Source organism: Boleophthalmus pectinirostris, unplaced genomic scaffold (genome assembly GCF_026225935.1).
Source record: "Boleophthalmus pectinirostris isolate CB_2022bp ecotype Guang Dong unplaced genomic scaffold, ASM2622593v1 HiC_scaffold_10, whole genome shotgun sequence".
NCBI classification, from domain to species: domain Eukaryota; kingdom Metazoa; phylum Chordata; class Actinopteri; order Gobiiformes; family Gobiidae; genus Boleophthalmus; species Boleophthalmus pectinirostris.
This window is the reverse complement of record NW_026570971.1, coordinates 22,457,075-22,479,056: the sequence shown is the minus strand read 5'-3', so window position 1 is coordinate 22,479,056 and position 21,982 is coordinate 22,457,075. Positions and strand designations below refer to the sequence as shown.

Below are 21,982 nucleotides of genomic sequence, written 5' to 3'. Positions count from 1 at the left end.
TATGTATTGTATGGAATAAATGCTCATGTTGTTTTCATTAAGCTTCACTGGATGCCTTCTGAAAGGTCAAGTCAAACCGTAATTCATTCTCACTGTAAGAGCCAGCATTCATGTTATGTTATTGTTAATGACGCATATGTGGTAATATAAAACAATGGTCCATTATCTTGTATGTTTCTATGTGGCGGGTCTGTGTCCTGTTTTTAGAAAGTGCTGAGGTCTTATCCAGCCTGAAGAAATGCCACTAAGTTTCCAGGTTTTTATTGCCCGTGAGTTAAATAAGTGACTCATACTGACATTCCAGTGAGAGTGTTTAGCAGGACCCTGAGAGCCGAAGAACGAGGCCAGTAGCTCTGCACACCACAGCACTGCTCTGGAAAACATGTAACATTCACTGTACCATCAAAATTGTCCAAGGGTGCATTCACACTTTCTTGGTTTAAGCCCAGTTAAAGGTCCTATATTGCACAAAACTGACTCTAGCCATGTCAGAATGTTACTGCATCAAAAACATACCTGGAGTTGAGTTTGTTTTATTCACACATGTTTGAGTGACCCTTTATTATTAGTCTGTCTGTATCTCTAAAGCTCCAAATGCTCCGTTCCACCTTGTGATGTCTAGATGTGGTAGTTTTCAGCTACCTTGTACCTTTTGTCCAGTAGAGATTGGCAGTTCCAGGGCTGAAATTACCCAAATGATTCTAGTGAAGGTGTATGGAGTTTGAAAGTGTGGAACACATCCTGTAGAACCACATGATTTACAAGGTGGAACAGAGTGTTTTCAGTTTGACAAAAGAACACAGCTTAATACACAGGGTTTGTGTTAAACATGTGTAAATGAATCAAATATAGCTTCAGTTATGTTTTGATGAGGAAACTACATTAGAGCATAGATTGATAGAACAGCGTAATATGGGCTCTTTACGTCCTGTTGTAGATTTAGTTTAGTCCTGTTCTAGTTCAGGTTTAGTTGTGATTTAGTCCAGGTTTATTCCAGTATCACACATGGTGTGTGTGCAAGTGTGAGCACAAGTATCAGTGTATTTACCTAGAAGCACACTGCAGACCTGTGGTTCTAAAACTATTCAAGAGCACCTCAAAAACATTACACTTTCCAAGTACCACCAGAGATACACCAAGTTCTAATCTTGACTAAACCAGGTCTGACTGGAATAGAACTAAATGAACTAAATAAACCAAGGCAAGTCCCAACTAAAATATGAATTATTGTTATTGTTGTCTTGTTAAAAATATATTGGCAAGTTGTTGGAAATCACACAATTAGGCTGCAAAAACTAAAAGTTAAAATATTTAACTGCATAATCCATACCTCAAATCTCTTAATTTTAGATCTTGTAAGCCATGTTTACTAGGGCTGGGAATCGCAGGGTCCCTCACAATTTGATAGGGTGATACATGTTACATATTGCTGTTTTTTAAGAACCAAATAAATTTTAGCAAAACAGTCGTTGTGCAGAGTTAATATAAAAGATATTTCTATTTTAATGATCAAAACGGTGAATATGCCAAGTATATTGCATAAACGTCATCACAAAAAAGATACCAAAAAGTACTCTTGCCAGTATATTGATACAGCAGCCCACGATAATGATACTCTATCACCAAATTTAGTATTACGATATATCACTGTTTTGATATTTTTTCACACCTTAACTGTTTGTTCAATGCGCTGATAATTTTAATAGCTTTTATAAGAGAGGATTGTAATAAGAAGTGCTAAAATACATCTTATAAGCAGAAAGCCCACCACATAGCATCTTGAGAACCAGTGTAGGTTGCTATAGTGTACAGTGAAGCGGAAAAGTCAAGCTGAAATTGATTAAGGTGCTTCTATCCACCCACTCTTTGCCCCTTTTCCATTCGTCTGCGTTTCTGTGCAGCTCAATGCCGGCTTTGTTTGTTTTGTGGCTTGAACCGTTATGAAAAATGTGTGGCATATGGAAATGATTTATAGAAAATCCCTGGAAACTTGTTTGTTCCAACATAGTGACTGGTTAAACAGGCTGAGGCTAAATATAGACTCTGGGTGAATCTCCCAGGACTGAGACACTGGTCTGTTTTTGCCATTTCAAAGCTAGATTAACATAAATGTGGACATGTTTCATAAAGTTTTGTCAATGAGTAAGATATACTGACGTAATATTATAAACACCACACAATAAAACCATTAATCTCCTAGTAAACATTTCCTGGGATAGTCTCCAGGCCCTGTGCTGATAAATGCTGTTGAGTAATAGTATTTTTTTCCTGGATGACAGATATTTATTTTTCTTATAATATAAATTAACAATAAAACATTACAAGTATTTACATTTTCACTGTTATGTTGGATGATTGATTTCAGATTTATCACTTAAAACCCTATCTATCTTTTTTGCCAAAACCTTTTACTAAAATAAAACAAGTTTGTTTCAATTTGGTTGTGTTTCTTGCACTGAAAAAGAGACAAGCATACATCCTTACTCTGAGTGGGCTTGCATCTCCACAGACTTGACACTTATGTGCTTCTCCTGCTTGTATCCATGTCTATACTCTTCCACTGTAGGACATAAGACTTGCTCTGTAATATGGTTTTACATTTTAACTTTTTATTTCCAGTAATTACATAATGTACCTTTTAAAAAACTCTTATTGGATGATAAGTTTTTAAAGACCCACAGTTTAAGCAGTTAAACTTGTATATTTGTTATTTTTTGCTTACATAGGAGGTCATCATTTTGGTGTAATAAAAGTATTTAAATGTTTTTTTGCAGGGATCCTGGTGGGGGGATCGAGATGGCAGATTTTATAAGACAGGAAACGCCACCTGTGGATTGCAGCTCCAGAAACTCCTATATTGGAATGGACTCAAACCAGCAGGTAAGGGAATGTTAATGAGGTATACAGCAGTGCCTTGCCATAAAGCACAAAGATCTGAGGTTCAATTCTCAGGCTGTTTGTGGAATTTGAGTTGGGTGTTCTTGTTTTTATAATGAACAATTGGCTGCAGCTTCGTACCCCTAACCAAAATCCTTGAATAGCACTGGTCCATAGATTGCCAAACAGAAAGGACAATTTACAGGACAGTTTAATGTGAATGTACTGAAATAGGGGTTTAATAGTCCATTTGTGACCCACTTTCAAATGCCTTAAAGTTTAGGTTTCCTTTACATTTCATTGTTACTAAAATGGTTTCATAGTCTTTTCCAAGTTCAGCATGCTCAGTGGGAGGTTGCTCTCTGCAGTGTTGTGATTGGCACAATGTAGATCCAAATGTTTTTCTTGTTTACAGACGATTGGTCAGCATCTTGGAAACCCCAGTGCACTTAAAGTGGGTTATTTTAAGAGTAGAGGAACTGCGGTCTTTATGTTACTTTGTATAACTTTTCCAGAGTAAATATTTTAGCCTTTGGGACCCTATGCATTTTGCATGAACAAAATGAAGAAAACCAAACTATGTGAAAGTATACAGGGAAGTCTTATTTATTTACAGTCTCATGACATTGGCTTCTTTCTTCACTTAGTAAATTGTTAATAATTGACCAGTAGAGAACAATTTGACTGAATTTTAGCTTTAGTAAGTGAATGATGAAAATCCTATGAATTTTCTTGCTGGTTACATTGTTACATTCCTATATAAACAACCATGTATTTAACACTTTTGTTATCTTTTGAGGCTATAATGGCAACAAAATATAAAAAATTGTTTGTTATTAAGGGAAAGTATTTGGACGCAGTAGCTCACACAGTAGTAATATAGAAAGATAAGGATTGTGGCAAATAAGGTACACATATACAGATTTGTATAAGTACATTTAATTTTCAGCCTTGCACTTTTCTGTCACTAGATTTGAGTTCTGACAGCTTATTTTCCTTTTCCTCTTGCATACTTACCTTGACTGCAGGTTTGAGTTTCTTATGTGAAGTGTAAAACCTATTTGGGAGAGAGTGTCTTCATTAGCATGATGCTCACACTACCGGCTGTCAGCAGATTGCTTCTTTAATATTCAGAGTTATTTAGCGGTGCGATTCGACTGGATAAATTTAACCGCCAAAACCCCACGAGGGCCTTTGTACAGTGTGTCCTTGTGCCACTGACTTCTGCTCAGCTCTTCTCTGGTGAAAAAGTAAAAAGAAGGCACAAACTTTTCAGAGATTTCTATGATGGCGACTGCACTTGAACTGATTTTGTTGTGTTCAGTCATCTCGACATTTAGTCCTGTGAGGGAAGTGGGCTGTTTGATTTGATGAAACACTCAAAGATAAGTGCTTTGACAAGTGTCTCTGTCTAACTTTCAGATTATATCCACTCACGGAAGAGCAACAATCAGCAAAGGTAATTTATTTGCAACTTTTATGAAGTCACGTCAAGAAATAAAAATACACTTTTTTGTACACTATATTTTCTTTTACTTTTTTTATAAGTTGTAGTTTGAGTTACAGTCACCATAATACAAAGCCAACATTATAAAGATGTGTCAATTTAAGTTACAAGGTACAAGGTACACTATATAGGTGGAGGGTCTGTCACCTTCTTCTAAAATGTTCCACAGTATATTGCACCAGGCCATGTTGCAGGTCAGATCTATAGAGAGACAAGCCTGCCCACAGTGAAAAAATCTTTCTCAATATATTTTTGAGCATTAAAGCATCTGTAATTAAATATATGTAAGATAGATACTTTAATGCCATACAGTGGAATATTCCAGGCAAAGCCATAACATCTGGAGACGTGAATAATGTGACCCACCAGAAAAGTTACATACTGCACCAAATCCTAGAAGACCCATGACTATATATGGAAAAAATGTCTATTTTTAAACTCAATCTTGTCATAGGCAGTTGTGTTCTGACTCAGCCCTGACCCGAGTTTCTGGGATCATCTTTTTGACAGACACTACTGAGCTGAGAAATGCAGCTCTGTTGGACCACATGTCATATTTTAGACCAGGGACAATTGAACTTTATGTTGAAGAGAGGTGGCTGTGTTGTGTGAATAATTTAGAGACTGCATTCAGACTTCTCCCAATTAGCTGTCTGCTCTGACAGGAAACAGTGAGAATGTAGTGGAAAAGAGCTTTACTGTGGATTACACTTTTAATACTCCTCCAACACCAGCACCTTATTTAAACACAGCATCTTCAAAAAGAATAGTCAGGCTGCTATGAACCTGTTTGAAATGTTCCAGGGTTATCTTAAAATTGTTTCTTACACCATATATTATTGCACCCCATTCTCTTTGATATTGTTAAGCACAACTTTATAACAACCATTAGTCTTCCAGACCAGCCTTCAGGTTCATGCTGGTGCAGCTGTGAGTTTATAGAGACCAGGCACTTGTTCACAGAGGCACTGGTGGTAAAGGCCTAAATAATTGATCAGCTCTGTCATGCCTTTATTGGTTGTTTCAATCTTCACAGGAGATGCGGGAAAGACGGACGACATCAGTCTGACGCTGGTGGAAAGCTGCAGCCACGATCACGGTAAATAAACGTGTTTATTTCACATAAACACATTATTTGTCTGTCTCAAACAGCACTTTACAGTTTCCTCCTCTGTCCCTCAGATCTGCTGTCAGACACAAAGATGTACTGCCTTGTTCCAAACGACTCCTTTGCCTCACTGCAGCCCTCCACATCCCTGTGCCCCTCAGAAGTGTCCCGGGACCCCGCAGACCCCTGCTCCTCTGCTGCTTTCCACTTCAGCCTCTCTCACTCGTCCTGCGACACAGAGGCTCTTCACCTCTCACAAACTTTCAGGAAAGAGCTCCGATCTCGAGGTTTGCCTCGGACCTCCAGTTCAGCAGGCTCAGCTTTTCCTGACCCTTCTCTGCCAGACCTCAGTCTGTACCTGGCCCCGCGGAGGGGCCTGGACCCTGTGTGTGAGCTGGAGGCTGCACGGCCGCACAGGACTGGTCTGTGTGACACAGACAGACTGTACCAGCAGGAGCCCGCTGTGGCCTCCACGTCAGGACTAGACTGTTACAGGCACAAAGAGCCCCGCAGAGTGGCCCGCTCGGCCTCCCGAGAGGCTGGCGAGGGTAGCTCGGGGTTGTATCAGGGTGATATAGGGGGCAAACATTTGAGTGGAGGGAAGTCCCATCGAGGAGAGCGCAGCGCGGACAGTCTGAGGAGCCTGAGCACTCGGAGCAGCGGCTCCACCGAGAGTTACTGCAGTGGCACAGATAGAGACACCAACAGCACCGTCAGCAGCTTCCACTCAGAGCAGACCAGCTCCACTCACGTGGAGAGCCTGCTCTCTCTGTCTGGGGATGAACGCGTGCGGGACAGAGCCGACGCCTCTGTCCCAGGAGGAAGGACTTCTAGTCTGGGTAATATTAGCTCACGAGGCCTCAGCAGAGAGGCCAATAAAAACCCACACGCTAATGAGCTACCAGAGGCCCAGGAGCGCGCTGACTCTATCCCATCTCAGGACGAGCCTGGGGTCAGGACCAGTGCGGACGGCTCCACTGCTGGGGCTGAACAGGAACACAGTAAAGACAAAACTCAACCAAAGTCAAGCAATGTTCAAAGGACTTCCTCTCTGTCTGCGGGTCGGAGTGGGCGCAGACGGACAGGTAAAAAGAGGGCGAGCAGTTTTGATGCTAGCCGCCACAGAGACTACATGTCGATGCGGGGCGTAGTCAAACCCTGCAGTGCTGTGTTCACTGGAGCTGGAGAGGAGGACTCCAGTGACCACAGCGAACTGAGCTGTGCCTCCAGTCGGCGCTCACACCATCTGAGCACAGACAGCTCCTCCAGCAACACGTCCCACTCCTGCCACTCCCCCGAGGGGCGCTATCGAGCCCTCAAAGCCAAGCACAGCGCAGCGCGGGGCCCATCCAAAGGGAAGGCAGCTGCAGGATCAGAGGTGAGTGCAAAGAGGCGCACCTCACGGCGCACCCTCAGCACGGGCAGTGCCAAAACTCATGCCCGAGTGCTGAGTTTGGACAGTGGGACAGCCGCCTGCCTTAATGACCCTACACGCCTGGCTCCAGCTGGGCCCCGCCCCCTCACCACCTCAAAGTCTGACCTGGAAGCCAAAGAAGGAGAGGTACTGGATGCGGCCTCTCTATTGGGACGCGCCTCTCAGCTGGAGTCTGTGACGCGCTCTAGGAACAGCCTGCCAAACCAGAGCCTTGCGGAGCCCCAGGACGCTGCAAGTGCTTCTCTGAGAGGTACGTGCCACACACTGTCCTACACCAATGGCCTCTGTTGCTCTGTTGTGATGTTGTTCAGGAGATGCACAGCAGTCACATTAGTGGTTATAATATGCTTAACAGTTTACATGTTTTCTTAGTGAGCATGACAGATTGGATTGTGGTTTAGCTGGTGGCTGCTGTATTTGGGGTAACCATGGTGTAACTATGGAGCGTTACCATGGAGTGACAGGCCTGACCCAGTGTGCTGCGTGTGTGACTGTTACCATCATGGACACTGTGTGCTTTGTGCTGAGGTTAGACAAACAGCTGCTCTCTTATTAGAGCTGTAGTGCATCCATAGCACACATTCTTGAAGTCTATAGCCAGGATTTCCTCTGGATTCATATTGACCTACTTATTTGTGCCTGGTAATACCTGTGCATGATGGTACTCACCTAATACTACATGTTGGCTTTTTAATAAATCAGAAATATTTGGTTTGGAATATGCACTTTGAATTGTGTATTGTACCGATTTTAAATGTTTTTTTGAATCTTGGTTCTTTGTAAAGCAATGAGTAAGGTGAAACGATTTCATGTGGAGATTATTTACAGAATTCAGAGAAAATTTTTCTTTTTTAATAACCTAGTATTTCACCATTTTTGGTCCTAAAATTTAATTTCTGAACTTGGCGTACTTTGTTTTGTTTCTTTTAAGTAATTTTTTTTTTCATTTTTTTTTTTTCTGGTAGCTTGTATGTGTTCCTGTCTAACTAGCGGCTAATATTGCTGACAAATAACCACAAAGGACATTAACTCATGGGCTGCTTGGTGAAAGCAATAAACCTATAACCCAAGGATATTTTATATAATTAGAAATGCCATAATAATTAGATTTATTTGGAGCATCATATCTCATGTTATTTGGAAACCTGATTTGAATATTATGATAACAGCAGCTAGACATCCATAATATATGTTTGAAGTTTTATTTATGAAAAATAATTGTATCTGCAAAGTGAAGATGAACTTTCTTCAGATTATTACTAATCCAGGACTAATTTCAGCAAGTATTGTATTTTGCAAAGATGATATGAATGGCAATTGTGTGCAAATGTTAAATCAGGTTTGTCATCTTAAAGGTTCACTGTGTAACATTTCTGGTGGAGGGTACGCGAACTGCTTGTTTCCATGGAGATGTCTTAGCTTTCTTTAGATTTTCTACCACTTTGCATTAAATGTATACATTTCCAAGGAAGTGAGGCCAGGCCAAGTTACAGGTCAGATCTGTGGAGACTGAGCTGACAAGGAAAACACATGCTTTTATGGCATTTTTAAGCAATAAAAATACTTGTAATTTACTAAATGTAATATAGATACGTTTTATGGCATAGCAGTAACATCTCTATGGAGACATTCAGTTGGTGGATCCTCTACCTGAAAAGATGCATGGTGTTCCTTTAAATGCTTTCTTTTAAATCTTGGTAAAACTATACAGAAAATTTGAACATACCTTCTTCTGACATATACATAGTATGAGCCACTGAAAGACGCTTGTAGTTACACACTGACTTTGTTCGTGTGTCTGTCACTGCACCAGCCCAGGGCAGCGAGGAGACAGTGGTATTTCGTCGTGAGCGTAGCACGTTTCGTCGGCAGGCTGTCCGAAGGCGTCACAATGCAGGCAGTAACCCCACGCCCCCCTCGTCTCTGATTGGATCCCCTCTCAGGTAAACCCTGCATGGAGCCTGGGATGCCTGGTGTGAGCATGCTGCCAGATGGACAACTACCACCTTTATTTTCTTTTAAACTTTATCTTTATCCCTTCCATCGCTGTGGTCCGGTTTGAGACTTTGCTCATGCATACTGGGGCTTTGTGGAGCTTATTCTGCTCTCTGGACAGATCTTATTTCCTCCATTTTTTTCAATATTCATTCTTTTTTCATCTTCATCTTAAGACTTTCTTTTTAACAGTGGTTGACTAATTTTGTGGCCTTCTCTTGCATGGTTTGCTGATTATCATAACAGACATGTTATTTTTTTAGTAAAATTTGCACCAAATATGTAAAAGAAATGTTGATTCCAGATTGTCCTTCTCGTTTTAGCAGCACAATATGAACCTGTTTTCCACAAGCAAAAAGACAAACATTTCTAAATCTGAATATGGTCCAGCATCAATGTTAACTAGAGTCCAAATACAAGAATTCTAATGGCACTCCCCTCTCTGTAAAATACATAAAGTTTCAAAGTTTAAATTACTAAACCTACACTGCACCCTCTGAGGTCTGATGATCGTCTCTGGCCAAGACTCACTGAAGTTTCTGATCAAGGTCTTAACCAACAAATTCTAAGCCCAAGAAAAACAAACGAGCGGCCAGCCAGCGCTCAATATTCCCCAAAATACAACATGGCTCCTTGATCCCTCATCATTCTCCCTTCTTTCACTGCCTCATTTCAGATAGTGTTGGACTTTATCTGAATCAGTGATATCCATATACACTATACATACATGTAATGTGTTTATTATGAATTAATGCTTTTGTTAATATTCTCAATTCTTTAAATGCTTTTAACAAGACCCCCCTCCCCAAAGCATGTAAAACAAATATATATGTATATGTGTCTCTTTGAATAATTCCCTACTATTTTCTTTGTAGATGAAAGTAACAAAATGCATACATTTGCATTGTTATCAGTATCAGAACATACACAGATTTATTTATGCCTGACAGTGAAATTAATTGGCACTTGGCAGTGACATGAAACCAAGCTGCTCTATTAGATGTAAAAACCCCTGTAAAATCATGGATGACTCATTGGACAAATTCATATTCTTTACCTGCAGCAATCACTAAACCTAAACAAACGAAGTGTGAAAATGCATAAATTAGACGGTGTTAAAAGGACTGTCAAATATAAACACACTTTACATTTGAACAATTACATGTCTCTAGTCTTACGCCATTATCTCATATCATCACACTATCTTTCCCATGAGCCTTTTCACATGTACCCCCTGCATACCCCCTCTCCCCTTATGGCCCCTGATGGGTCCACTTTCCTCTCACCTCCTTGCTCTCCCTCTCTCAGTCTCCAGGAGGCTCTGAGCCTTCAAGCCCAGCCCCTCTGCTCCTCCCAGGCCAAAAGCCAGCCCTCCAGGACCTCCTCCCAGGTGACTGTGCTGAGCGCAAGCACCTCCCTGCTGGCCAGGAATGGGAGCACCCAACTGGAGGGGTCCCAGGACAAGGCCTCCACCGTGGGTGCCACCAGCCTGCAGGATGACTTTGGTACTTTGGACTTCCATATTCCCATTGATTTAAGCTTATTTGCCTGTACTCCGATTCTGCTTGTATCTCTGACTGGGCACTGGGCAGCTATATCTATTTTGTTTGGCTACAATTTATGATGCTGCCTTAGTAGGGCTGCACATATTTAGAGAGAAATCGTATTGGATTTTTCTTAAGTGTTTCTTTAGTGATTATATTTGCTATCAAAAGTAGAAAGGAGTGCACATAGTACACAACTTCAGAGTTGTATGAGCTGAGTATGAGCTGGCCTAAACTACAGATACAGCAAGATGTTTTCGATTAAAAGCAGGATGCTTTGTTCTTAGCAGTTTATAATTATTTGCAGCCTTTGCCCTCTAGCAACTGAAATTGTGATTTTGATTCAGTTGTGATATACTGTGAAACCCTAAGCCAGCAATTCCTTTATAATATAGATTTATATATATATATTTGTATATGTGTTGATTTTTATGTATTTATGTTTGTTGATTTAGCTCACATCTCATGTAGAGGTATTGTGTTATGTCACTGGTTGTATGGTTCAGTTTTATGCTTTCTGTTACACTTTTATACAATCTTTTGCAGTTCTCTGCCAAGTAATGAGCACACATTTAATCAGTGTATTTTAGGTTGCTACATTATCGTCCTCGTCCCAGTACAGAGTTAGATGGAGATGGTGGCTTGAGTATTGCGCAGTGCTGTGGTATTATTCATGGTTGGTGATTTCTGTTCGGTCACTCTTTCATGCTCCACTTCTCTCTGTGTCTGTGATATTGTGTCTGTAGCCAATACTTGTCCTGACTGACAGGGCCAGAGCCTCAGCTGCTGGGACTTTCTCTTACAACATTATGTACAAGAGATTATCAATGATTGCCTTGCTGGTTTTTCCTCGTCTCTTGTGAAAATCTGTGTAAATGAATTAGTGTTTTGGAGAAGGCATAAATCTTACTGAGACTCCGCTGAGTGCCTCTGTAGTTTTCTGTCATATGATGGATTGTGATGCTCCAAATTCTGGGAAGATTTTGCTTTCCTTCAAACTAGAAGAATGGCCCACTGTAAGATCTGCCGATTTTGCTTCCATGTTTTCTTTTTGACCTTTTTGAAAACTTAAAGTATTATAACAAAGCATCTGGTGACTGTGTTATACATTACACGAAGAAAATACTCTTTTCTTTGTAATAATATTTATCAACAAAGTCTCTAAATTAAACTGTATTAGGGTTAAGCAAGTTATCTAATTTAGTAGTAATTGAATAATTGCTGAACTATACTGACTCCAAAACATTCACTTTTTATAATTTAAGAATATCTTGATTTATTCGGAAAAATAATCATCAGTTACCCAACAACTTTGGTAATGGTTTCTAGTTTTTAATCTAGTTTTAGGTCCTATATTACACAAATGGACTCTTGTGAGGTTTAAGTCATGTTAGAATGCTGTTACCTCCTCAAAAACATACCTGGAGTTGGATTTTGTTTCATTCACACGTTTGAATAATCCTGTCTGTCTACTTCTACAAAGCTCAAAATTATATGTTCCACCTTGTGATGTCGTGTAGTGGTAGTTTTTAAATTAATAGCTAACTTTTACCTTAAGTACAGCTTGGATTCCAAGTCTGAAATTATCCAAATGATTCTAGTGTAGGTGTATGGAGTTTAAAAACACCATGGAGCAATTCCTGTATTAGCACATGACATCACAAGGTGGAAAGAGTGTTTTAAGTTTGATAGAAGAATACAGCCTAAATATGCAGGGTTTTTGTGTTAATGAAAACACAACACCAGATATGTTTGTGATGAGGAAACAACATTGTTACATAGATCAGAAAATAGCTTAATATGGGCCCTAAGAAGTGATACTAGTAGATTTTTGTGGTAGTACTACTAGTACTTGTACTAGTATTGTATTGTTTTGTATTTGAAGAAGTAGAAGTAGTATTTCTTGCAGGATTCATAACATTTTAAACTACTCAAACTGCTTCCATATGCCTTTAACACCATCAAATCCTTTCTTTCTCTTAATACAATATTGAATGAAGAATGTTCCCATTGGCTTTTGGTTTGCCTTGTTGTTTTGTTTGCTCTTGCTTCTTTATCTAGTGCCAGCAACCCAGTTCTGCACAACTTTCCTGTCATTTTTCCCAACACACGTAATGGCCTTTCAGTATTAAAAACAAGAAGCCCTAAACGTCTAGAGCAATCAGGACTTCATTAGTTTTAAATGGGAATGGTGTTGCCATGGATACCTTTATTACTTTTCCTGTTTCTCTCATCAGTCGTTGTGATCCAGGTGCTAGGCGAATGACATTTTCAGCCACAAGAGGAAACACTGGGCAGTTTTATTTGAAAGCCACAGTCTGTCGAGTTAAGACAAATTTAGCTCTTGAAGTTTTTGGAGCTTGTTTTTTCTGTCTAGTCTTATTGACCGCTCTGCACTCAAAACAAGATCTGCCTGCAGTTTGAATGTGTTTTATGGAGCCAGTGATGTTACACTGAATGTTTATTTTTGATAATTTGGATAATAAAGTTAATCCATATCATAAAAGGCAACCCTACGTGACCTTGCAGATTCATCTCTATCAGTTGTTAAGTTGCTGAAATGTATTTATTTTATTGTAAGTTAAGGAAGGAATGGCTTTGAGATTTACCATATACTTGAATATTTACCAAATGTGATAAAATTATTAAAGGTGTGCTGTGCAACTTTTCTCGTGGAGGGTCCGGTACCTGCTTGTCTCCATGGACATGCTGTTGGTTTTCCTGCAATGTTCCATAGTATGACACTAAACATATCCATCTATCCATCTATTGATAAATTACAAATGTTTCTATTGTTAAAAAATACAAAAATACTTCTGTATATAGGGGTGACATCTGAATTGTAATATGGCACGGTGCTGTGAGCTGCTTGTCTTCCTCGTGATAGATAGGTTTAATCTACACTGTGGAACATTCTAAACAAAGCAAAAACATTTCCATGGAGACGAGCAAGTGGCAGACCTTACACTAAAAATGTGCACAGTACACCTTTAAATGCTTCGCATGGTTGAAAATGTTTATGTGTTAGTAGTTTTCAATTAATGACAGAGCTGTAAAAGGAACAATGGTCACTGTCAAAATAAGCTAAAGTTGTTTTCTTTGGTATGTTTTATTTACTTTTGCGTGCTTTCATTTTATAGGAAAGATCACTCCATCTTTGTATGAAGCTGGTGGCTGTGACATGTCTTTGGTCAACTTTGAACCTGCAACTAGAAGAGCATCAAATAATGTATGGTAAGTAAACCTCTTAATGTATATGGCTTTGAAAGTAATTTTGAGTAATGATTTTTATTTAATGAGTTACCAAGATTGAAAGATGATTTAATGGATTTAATGGATTTCCTAGTATTGATAAGAGAACAAATACTTACAATTGAGTACAAGAAGACAGACCATGTTTTTATAGCGTACAAGACAGGCTAATTTAACTGCTGTAATATAATAAGTAATAAGTAGTAAGTTGTAGTAGTAGTAGTAGTAGTAGCATCCAGATAAAAGTTCTTATACCATCACATAAGAAACATATATTCACACCAACACTATAAAGACATTTAGGAACTAGATTTTGCCTGTTTATTTTTCTGTTAGTGGAAATTAATCATATGATTCAATAATTTCAAATAAAAAGAAATTACTGTTCTGTTTTATGTCTTGCAGGGACACAGACTCCCACCTCTCCAGTTCTACCTCAGTTCGCTTTTATCCTCATGACCTGGTGAGTACCAAAATACACACATACTTATTTGCTTTAACTGGGATCTGTGCTATTGTGCATTTAGATTCACAGTTTTGATAGTAGATAGTGAATAAGTAGTTATATAATAATATGCAATTAGTTTGAGAAGAATTTATTTTTGCTACATTGTCTGTTTTGCCACTTTACTTCCTGCCCTTTGAATTCTTCTAATGTTTGCAATCTGGAGTCTAGAAAATCTCAAATGTGTGATTTTATTATTTGCTTCAACCTTGATAACGGTTTTGCACTGAGCCTCCAGATGGTAAAGAGTGGGAGGAGCGGGCCTTATCCGGTTAAAATGCTGGTATTAGATTCTTACACATTTTTACATTTAACTCTTCTTTACTGTCTTGTGTCAAATCAAACCTTAGGCAATTATTTACAGTTCTTAAAACACATTTCATCATAAAACAATCCAAAAAATACATTTTAAAATGAGAAATTCAGTATTGCCATTTGTTACTCATTGAAATGGCCCTTTTCTCTTGTCAATTTTCTGCTGTCTCATCACATTATGTATTATCAAAATATTTAATTGTGTTTTATTTTTAGACATCTTAATTTAGCAGGACAGTGTATTAGGAAAAGGGAGGAAGGGAAGGCGGACACAGTGTGTACAAACTGATATGTTGCAGTCACTCTGGGGGTGTTATATATGTATCTCTAATGGTGGAATGTTTAGGAGTTACCATGGGGATACAATGCATGGATTAGCAAACACAGGGAAAAAGTCTTAATATAGTCTGAACGCTAAAGAAAACATGCAAAATGAATTTAAACAGCACATTTTGATGAGCCTGTGATCAATACTACTGTTCATGGTGTGCAATCTCGCATTGGTGCACAAATCAGGTCACCTGTTGTAGTTCCGGCTAAGTCAGTTCTTTATAGTGAGATTATGCTAAAATAAAGCACAGATCAAAGTCTAATAAAGCCTCAGACAGAGAAGACCATACAGTTAGGATCACACCCCCAGGTAATTTTGATGATATCCAAATATAATTCATAGCATACTGTACATTCCACCAATCATTCACATCTATCCCACAGTACATTTTTTACCACATGTCTCCCTTTGACCCTCCCTGTGACAGATCCGTCTGAACCGCCTGTTGACCATGGACCCGGAGCTGTTGGAGCAGCAGGATGGAGACTTGAGCCCGGAGCTAAAGGACGCTCCTCTGGGACAGGGCGACGCCTCCTCCTCTGCGGCAGCGAAGGCCAGACAGTACTACAGACTGTGGCTGCTGCCGTACCTGTGGGTCGGCCTCCACTTCGATCGCCTCACTCTGCTCGCTCTGTTTGATAGGTACTGCATTCTATTGTTTAGATGGATGGATAGATGGCTAGATAAATACTTGTATGGAAATTCAGTTCAATTTTTAAAAATAATTTACTGCTCTAAAATGTATGATATTTAATAAAAAAAAATTTATATATACCAAACACAAAACTTGTTTGATGCTGCCATTTCCTTTTGGTCTTCCCTGGCTGTCAACCTTCAGTATATAGTAGCTAAAAATAACACTGTAAGGATTATCTCTGCATCTATTCATATAAAAGCTTTAATTTGGTATCATATTTTCAATGCCCTTACCAAGTTTGCCTGTTTATCTTTGCGAGAATTAAAACTTAAATTGCATATGCGACTAATTGAATGTTGATAATTGACAATGGTGAATCTCTTGTGTCTTATGTCACTACTATATCACTATACACTGTAGGATTTTTACCTGATGTGTTTATCGTCTTAAAAAAAAGTAAAAAAAAAAAATGTTAAAAAATAGTGGCTTAAATTCTAGAGAAAACTAAAATACAAAAACTAAATTACTTAACTAAACATACTACATCCCCTTCTTTGTATTGGACTCTGTTATCATTGGCTCTGTGTTGTGTTACAGGAATAGGGAGGTGTTAGAAAACATTTTGGCTGTGGTTCTGGCCGTCCTCGTGGCCTTTCTGGGCTCAGTGCTGCTCGTCAATGGCTTCTTCACCGACATCTGGGTCTTTCAGTTCTGCCTTGTCATCGCAAGCTGCCAATACTCACTGTTGAAGGTAAAATGAATAATGTATAGGGATGGGGAACGAAAAATCCTGATTTATCCTGCTTAAAACTGTGTCTGCACCTCAAAATGGCATAGAAATACTGCAAGGATTCATTCTTTAACCCATTTGAACCAGCATATTTGAATCACATAAAATTAATTGCGTTGCAAATTAAAGATACATTGCGTAACATTTTAATGGGAGCAATAACGAGAGACAAGCGGGTGGCAGACCTTCCAGCAGAAAAGTTGTGCAATGCACCATTAACTGAGCTTTGTAGATTTTTTTCTGTTTATTTAATTATTAGTTTATTTATTTATTTTATTTTATTTATTAATTAATTTATTCTTTTTATTTAGATAAGGGTTTAAATCAGGGTCCTCCAATAATTTTAAAACCAGCAATCTAAAATATGTTTCTACAAATAATAACTGCTGGTCATTTTGAGATTGCACTGGATCCAATTTATGTATTTTTTCCCTAGAGTGTTCAACCAGACTCCTCTTCACCTCGTCATGTAAGTAGTATTATCTTTTGCTTTATAGCTGTATTTATATTCACTAAACATGTTATTCACAGAGCTAGACAAAACCTCCACTTACTTCTCTTTTTATCCAGTCTTTTGGCCCTTTCAGACTATAAATGTTTCCTCTTCTCATCTTTGCTGTGTTGTGTTGTCCTGCCTCCCTTGCGTCAGTGGCCTCCTCTGAAACTGCGTCTTTTATTAATGCTGTTCCGCTCTGCTGCAGGCACAAGCTTTAAATAACCCGGGCCAGAGTCAAGACCACAGCTTTGCTCTTTGTCACTGTATCCTCATCTCTCTCTCTCTCTTCTTATCTTTTTCTGTATTTGTGTTCTTCACCTCATTTTACCTCCAAGAAAACACCATCTTTGTCTTGACATCAGTGACACCAACAGTAAATCGTGCCTGTTTAGTTTAATAGTGTGTGAACTCCCTATGGGGCGATAGCAACACAAAGACCTTTTCTCTGCAGGCGAGCTGTATATATCTTTTTTACATTAAGCACTGTATTTAATTACAGTGTATATAAAGAAAAACTAATAATTATGAATCACTTTTTTATACATAAATAATATTGTATTTTGGTCAGTACATCTTGCCGACTTTATTTGTAGCTGACGAATCAAACATAACCTTTTAAAGAATTTGAGTCGTTAAAAAGTAAAGTATATTAAAAAAAAGAATGAAACTGTTATATATTATAGGAGCCCAAATGTTTCTCCTCTCTCTGTTCATTGGACTTCATGTGTGGGGCTATATAGCTATAGAGCATACCTGATCTTGAATACCTTGTATACCTTGAAAGATATTCTTAAAGTTCCTATATTACGCAAAATTGTCTCTTGTGAGCTTTAAGCCATGTTAGAATGCAATTTCCTTATCCAAAACATAATTTAGTTGTGCTTTGTTTCATTCACACAAACTCAAAATACCTTTAGTTCAGTAGAGATTGGTAATTCCAGGGATGAAATCATCCAAATGATTCTAGTGAAGGTGTATGGAGTTTAAAAACACAGGACATCGGAAGGTGGTTTTCGTTTGAATTACGCAGCCTAAATATGCAGGGTTGGTGTATTGAACATATGTGGATAAAACAAAACACAACTCCACGTAGGTTTTAGATGAGGAATTTTATAACATAAATACAAAAAACTAGTAATATAATCCCTTTAAAGTTGCTCAATTAACTCACAACTTTTCATTTATATACTAGTAAAAATCTAATATAAAAATCTAATATATGCTATGTGCTATATATGCTCTAACCAGTCGTCCTCTCCCCTCAGGGCCATAACCGTATCATTGCGTACAGTCGGCCGGTCTACTTCTGCCTGTGCTGTGGCCTCATTTGGCTGCTGGATTATGGCAGCACCAGAACCACCTCCTCGCGCTTCACTCTGTATGGTGTGGCCCTCACCAGCTCCCTCATCCTGGGATCGGCCCGGGACCTTGTCATTGGTGCGTACATCTACCCCCCAAGGCCTGTAAGCTTAGTCTGAGATGTCTGCATTGGGACTAGCTGGCAGTTACTGGGTCAGAGCAAAAACAATGATAATTTATTCCAATATAAATTATTTGAATTAGCATTATACATTTGGCACAAGTAAAAAGCATGACTACTACTTCTATTAATAATGCCTCTGCTTCTGCTGCAACTACTGCTACTACTGCTATTACTACTGCTATTACTACTGCTATTACTGCTATTATTACTACTACTGCAACTAGTATTACTACTGCTAGTACTACTACTACCACTACTACCTAACACTACCGCTGCTATTACTGCTGCTGCTGCTTCTACTACTACTAATGCTACTACTTGTACTGTTACTACTTTTACTACTACTGCTACCGCTACTATTACTACTACCACTACTACTGCCACTACCACAACTTTATGGGAAACAGCCAACTGGGCATATTCCTATAAAAACTTGTGTCCTAGAATTCCAAACTTAACCCTGTTCCAGAAATAAACTGCAGCAGTATCACCTAAAGTCAATGAGAGGACAGCGTGTTTCTCACTGGTCCTGAGAATCACCTACAAATTTAATATTTGTAGGTGAATTATTACTTTCTTCCCTTCAGACCGGAAAACTTGGATTGAGCTGTCTGGCTGGGGACTTTTCACACATTTACTGAGCCAAAATGCATCACTATTTAATACCGTCATTTTTGGCATATGAAGCCATGGAACAAATAAAATGGTGCAGCTGTTATTTTAAGTCAACCATTGCTCTTCATGTTGGACTTCTTATAATTTGTTACCTTGTAATATATGCTAGTAAAATAGTTACATGACAAGTACATAAATATGATTAATTATGTAAAAGTCTAAATCTAGATGGTAGTAAATCTTTCTGTCTTCATGGAGACCAGACCAGACCATGTTTCTGGTCAAATCATCAATACTTCTACTATAACAACTACTACTACTGCTACTGCTACTACTAGTATGTATAAATTGATTGATGATTAATTATGTAAAAATGTAGATGTCTAAAACTGTGACCAACAAAATAAAGACCCTGAGTATAAGTTTCCTCATTGATGTCATGATGAAATGAAAAAATAAGTGTGTATAAATAAAGCTTTTGGCTCTAAAATCCCTCCCTTTTTGTGTCCACAGTTTTCACTTTGTGTTTTCCCATCATCTTCTTTGTCGGGCTGCTGCCACAGGTCAACACATTCGTCATGTATTTGTTTGAGCAGCTGGACATCCATGTGTTCGGGGGCAACGGTGAGTCACGCAACACTGAACTGCACAGTGGCATGGGCAGGACTGAACCAAGGACTTAACTGGAACTGAACTAAGTCTAAATTAATGTCTAGATCAGATCTGGATAAGGAATAAATTAGAACTTAACTAGGACCACACCAGAACTAGACCAAGGCTAAACTAAAGATTTAACCGGGACCAGAGTTAAACCTGGACTAAACCAGGACAAAACTAATTACTATATCAGGACTTAAATGGAGCCAAACAAGAACCAATCCAGGACTAAACCAGGACTAGACCAACCCTAACCCCATTAACCACTCTGATGTGGATTAACTTTGCTTAATCAGGACTAACAGGACTAAGATTTAAAAACAACTTGGACTAAACCAGAACCAGTCCAGGACTACTGAACTAAACCAGCCTTAAACTTGGACAAAACCTACAATAAACCACACTGGCTTGGACATAGTTGCTAAACCAAAACTGAAGAAGGACTTATCCATGACTTAAAGCACCTATATTACACGTTTTCTGAACTGTTGATGTGTGTGATGTTTTTTCCTCATCACAAACATATTTGAGTTTATATTTTCTTTCATTCAACACACACGTTTAACACACAAATACTGCATATTTAGTCTGAGGTCTTCTCCAAAACAGAAAATACTAACTCATTGCAAAATGTTCTGTTCCACCTTGTGATGTCATGTGGCAATACGGGAAGCCCTCCACTATGTTTTTAAACTCCATACACCTTCACTAGAATCATTTTGATAATTTCTGCCGTGGAATTTCTCATCTCTAAAGAACAAAAGGTAAACAATAACTACTACTTCACAAGGTGGAACGGAACATTTTGAGATGTAGCCAGACCAATAATAAAAGGTTACTCAAACATGTGTGAATGAAACAAAACACAATTCCAGGCATGTTTTTGATGAGGTAACAACATTATAACATGGCTTGAAGCTCACAAGAGTCAATTTGGTGTAATATAGGACCTTTAAAAAAAAGAATAATTCAGGACTAAACCACATGAACAGCATTGATCAGGCTGCATACATATTTATGTACTGTCCCCACTCAGCATACATAGTCCGCATACACACCCCATAGTGCTGATTAGCATTCTGATAGCTCATAGCGTGTCCAGTGTCTGAGTGCTGACTTTCTGTTTGTGTCTCTGCAGCCTCCACCAGCCTCCTGTCTGCTCTCTACAGCATCCTGCGCAGCGTCGTCACTGTGGCTCTGCTTTACGGCTTCTGCTATGGAGCGCTCAAGGTGAGAGCAAGGAGAGACCAGGATACTTATGGAAAGCTGTGCCAGAAAGTAGACAGATCCAAGTTTAGTCATGCCATGGAAAACTAATGTATGAGATGAGTTTAGGTGCAGCATACCAAATACTGCTTGGAGACATATATGACTAACACTGCACCAAAAATGTTCCATAGTACGCCTTTAAATGATTTCTAGTAAATTGATCTAAAACAGTTCATTCTGTGTATGTATGTAGGCATCTTCTTGTGTACAGTAATATAGACAACAGCATAGTCCAATGTGTTATCGATGCCAAAACTGTCATATTTATTTTAATGAGGTGACAACAGTTCAGTTGGTAGAGCGTTTGCCCACTGATCTGAAGTATGGCAGCTCGAATCCCGCTCTCGACCTAAACATAATTGGTAGAGCAGTCAGATCCCATGCAGACCCACAGGTTGGCCACAGTGTTACTCCAGCTCCCACAAATGAATGCTGTCATTTTGTCTTTGGGCAAGACACTTAACCTACCTTGCCCCCTGTGTCTGTGTACACTGTTTTATGAATATGTGTGTGAATGACTGAATGGTTCCTTGATGTAAAGCACTTCAAGTGCCTTGAAAGTGGAAAGGTTCTATATAAAATGTGATAAAATGTGATCATTGATGCTTGTATATTTTATATAACTTCATCCCATTTCATTTTAAAAGAACTAATTGTTTCTAATACACACACCTGTCTAAAATCCTACTTAATATTAACTTTCTTTTACATGCTATCATATTTTCTTATTGAATGCATAGGAGACATGGGAGCCTCACCACATCCCTGTGTTGTTCTCCGTTTTCTGTGGCCTCTTGGTGGCAGTGTCGTACCATTTGAGTCGACAGAGCAGTGACCCTTCTGTCCTCATGTGAGTCCACAATAATTAATATGTGTCCTCTGTCAGGTCTGACCTTTGAGGTTATTATTAGCTCCTTGCATTTACCTTTGCACTTGAGTTTGAATACTGAACTACATCATGCAGGACGCTCAAAGTCATTTCAGATTGCTGCTTTTTTTTTTATCCTAAGTCTATTTAAAGTTTTATGTTCTCCTTTGATTTGCAGATCTTTGATACAGTCCAAAATTTTACCCAGTTTAAAAGACAAGAATCCAGAAGACCCTCTGTCAGAAGTACATGACCCTTTACCGGACAAACTCAGGGCATCAGTGGTGAGTTAATATGT

The 21,982-nt window shown here is 38.9% G+C and overlaps 1 protein-coding gene across 2 annotated transcripts in view; it reads left to right on the top strand.

Annotated features, from left to right (window-relative positions):
* pcnx1 (pecanex 1) overlaps window positions 1-21,982 on the top strand; it is a 43,119-nt gene that overhangs the window by 7,745 nt on the left and 13,392 nt on the right. The window contains exons 3-18 of one of the 2 annotated variants that reach the window (XM_055158051.1): window positions 2,775-2,880; window positions 4,300-4,336; window positions 5,421-5,483; window positions 5,567-7,177; window positions 8,741-8,870; window positions 10,231-10,427; window positions 13,607-13,700; window positions 14,124-14,181; window positions 15,297-15,511; window positions 16,104-16,257; window positions 16,733-16,765; window positions 18,058-18,229; window positions 19,404-19,514; window positions 20,686-20,777; window positions 21,557-21,666; window positions 21,863-21,968. In XM_055158051.1, the coding sequence (XP_055014026.1) occupies window positions 2,775-2,880; window positions 4,300-4,336; window positions 5,421-5,483; window positions 5,567-7,177; window positions 8,741-8,870; window positions 10,231-10,427; window positions 13,607-13,700; window positions 14,124-14,181; window positions 15,297-15,511; window positions 16,104-16,257; window positions 16,733-16,765; window positions 18,058-18,229; window positions 19,404-19,514; window positions 20,686-20,777; window positions 21,557-21,666; window positions 21,863-21,968 (3,289 nt within the window). The remainder of the gene's footprint in view (window positions 1-2,774; window positions 2,881-4,299; window positions 4,337-5,420; window positions 5,484-5,566; window positions 7,178-8,740; window positions 8,871-10,230; window positions 10,428-13,606; window positions 13,701-14,123; window positions 14,182-15,296; window positions 15,512-16,103; window positions 16,258-16,732; window positions 16,766-18,057; window positions 18,230-19,403; window positions 19,515-20,685; window positions 20,778-21,556; window positions 21,667-21,862; window positions 21,969-21,982) is intronic. The other variant, XM_055158055.1, reaches the window with a different exon arrangement.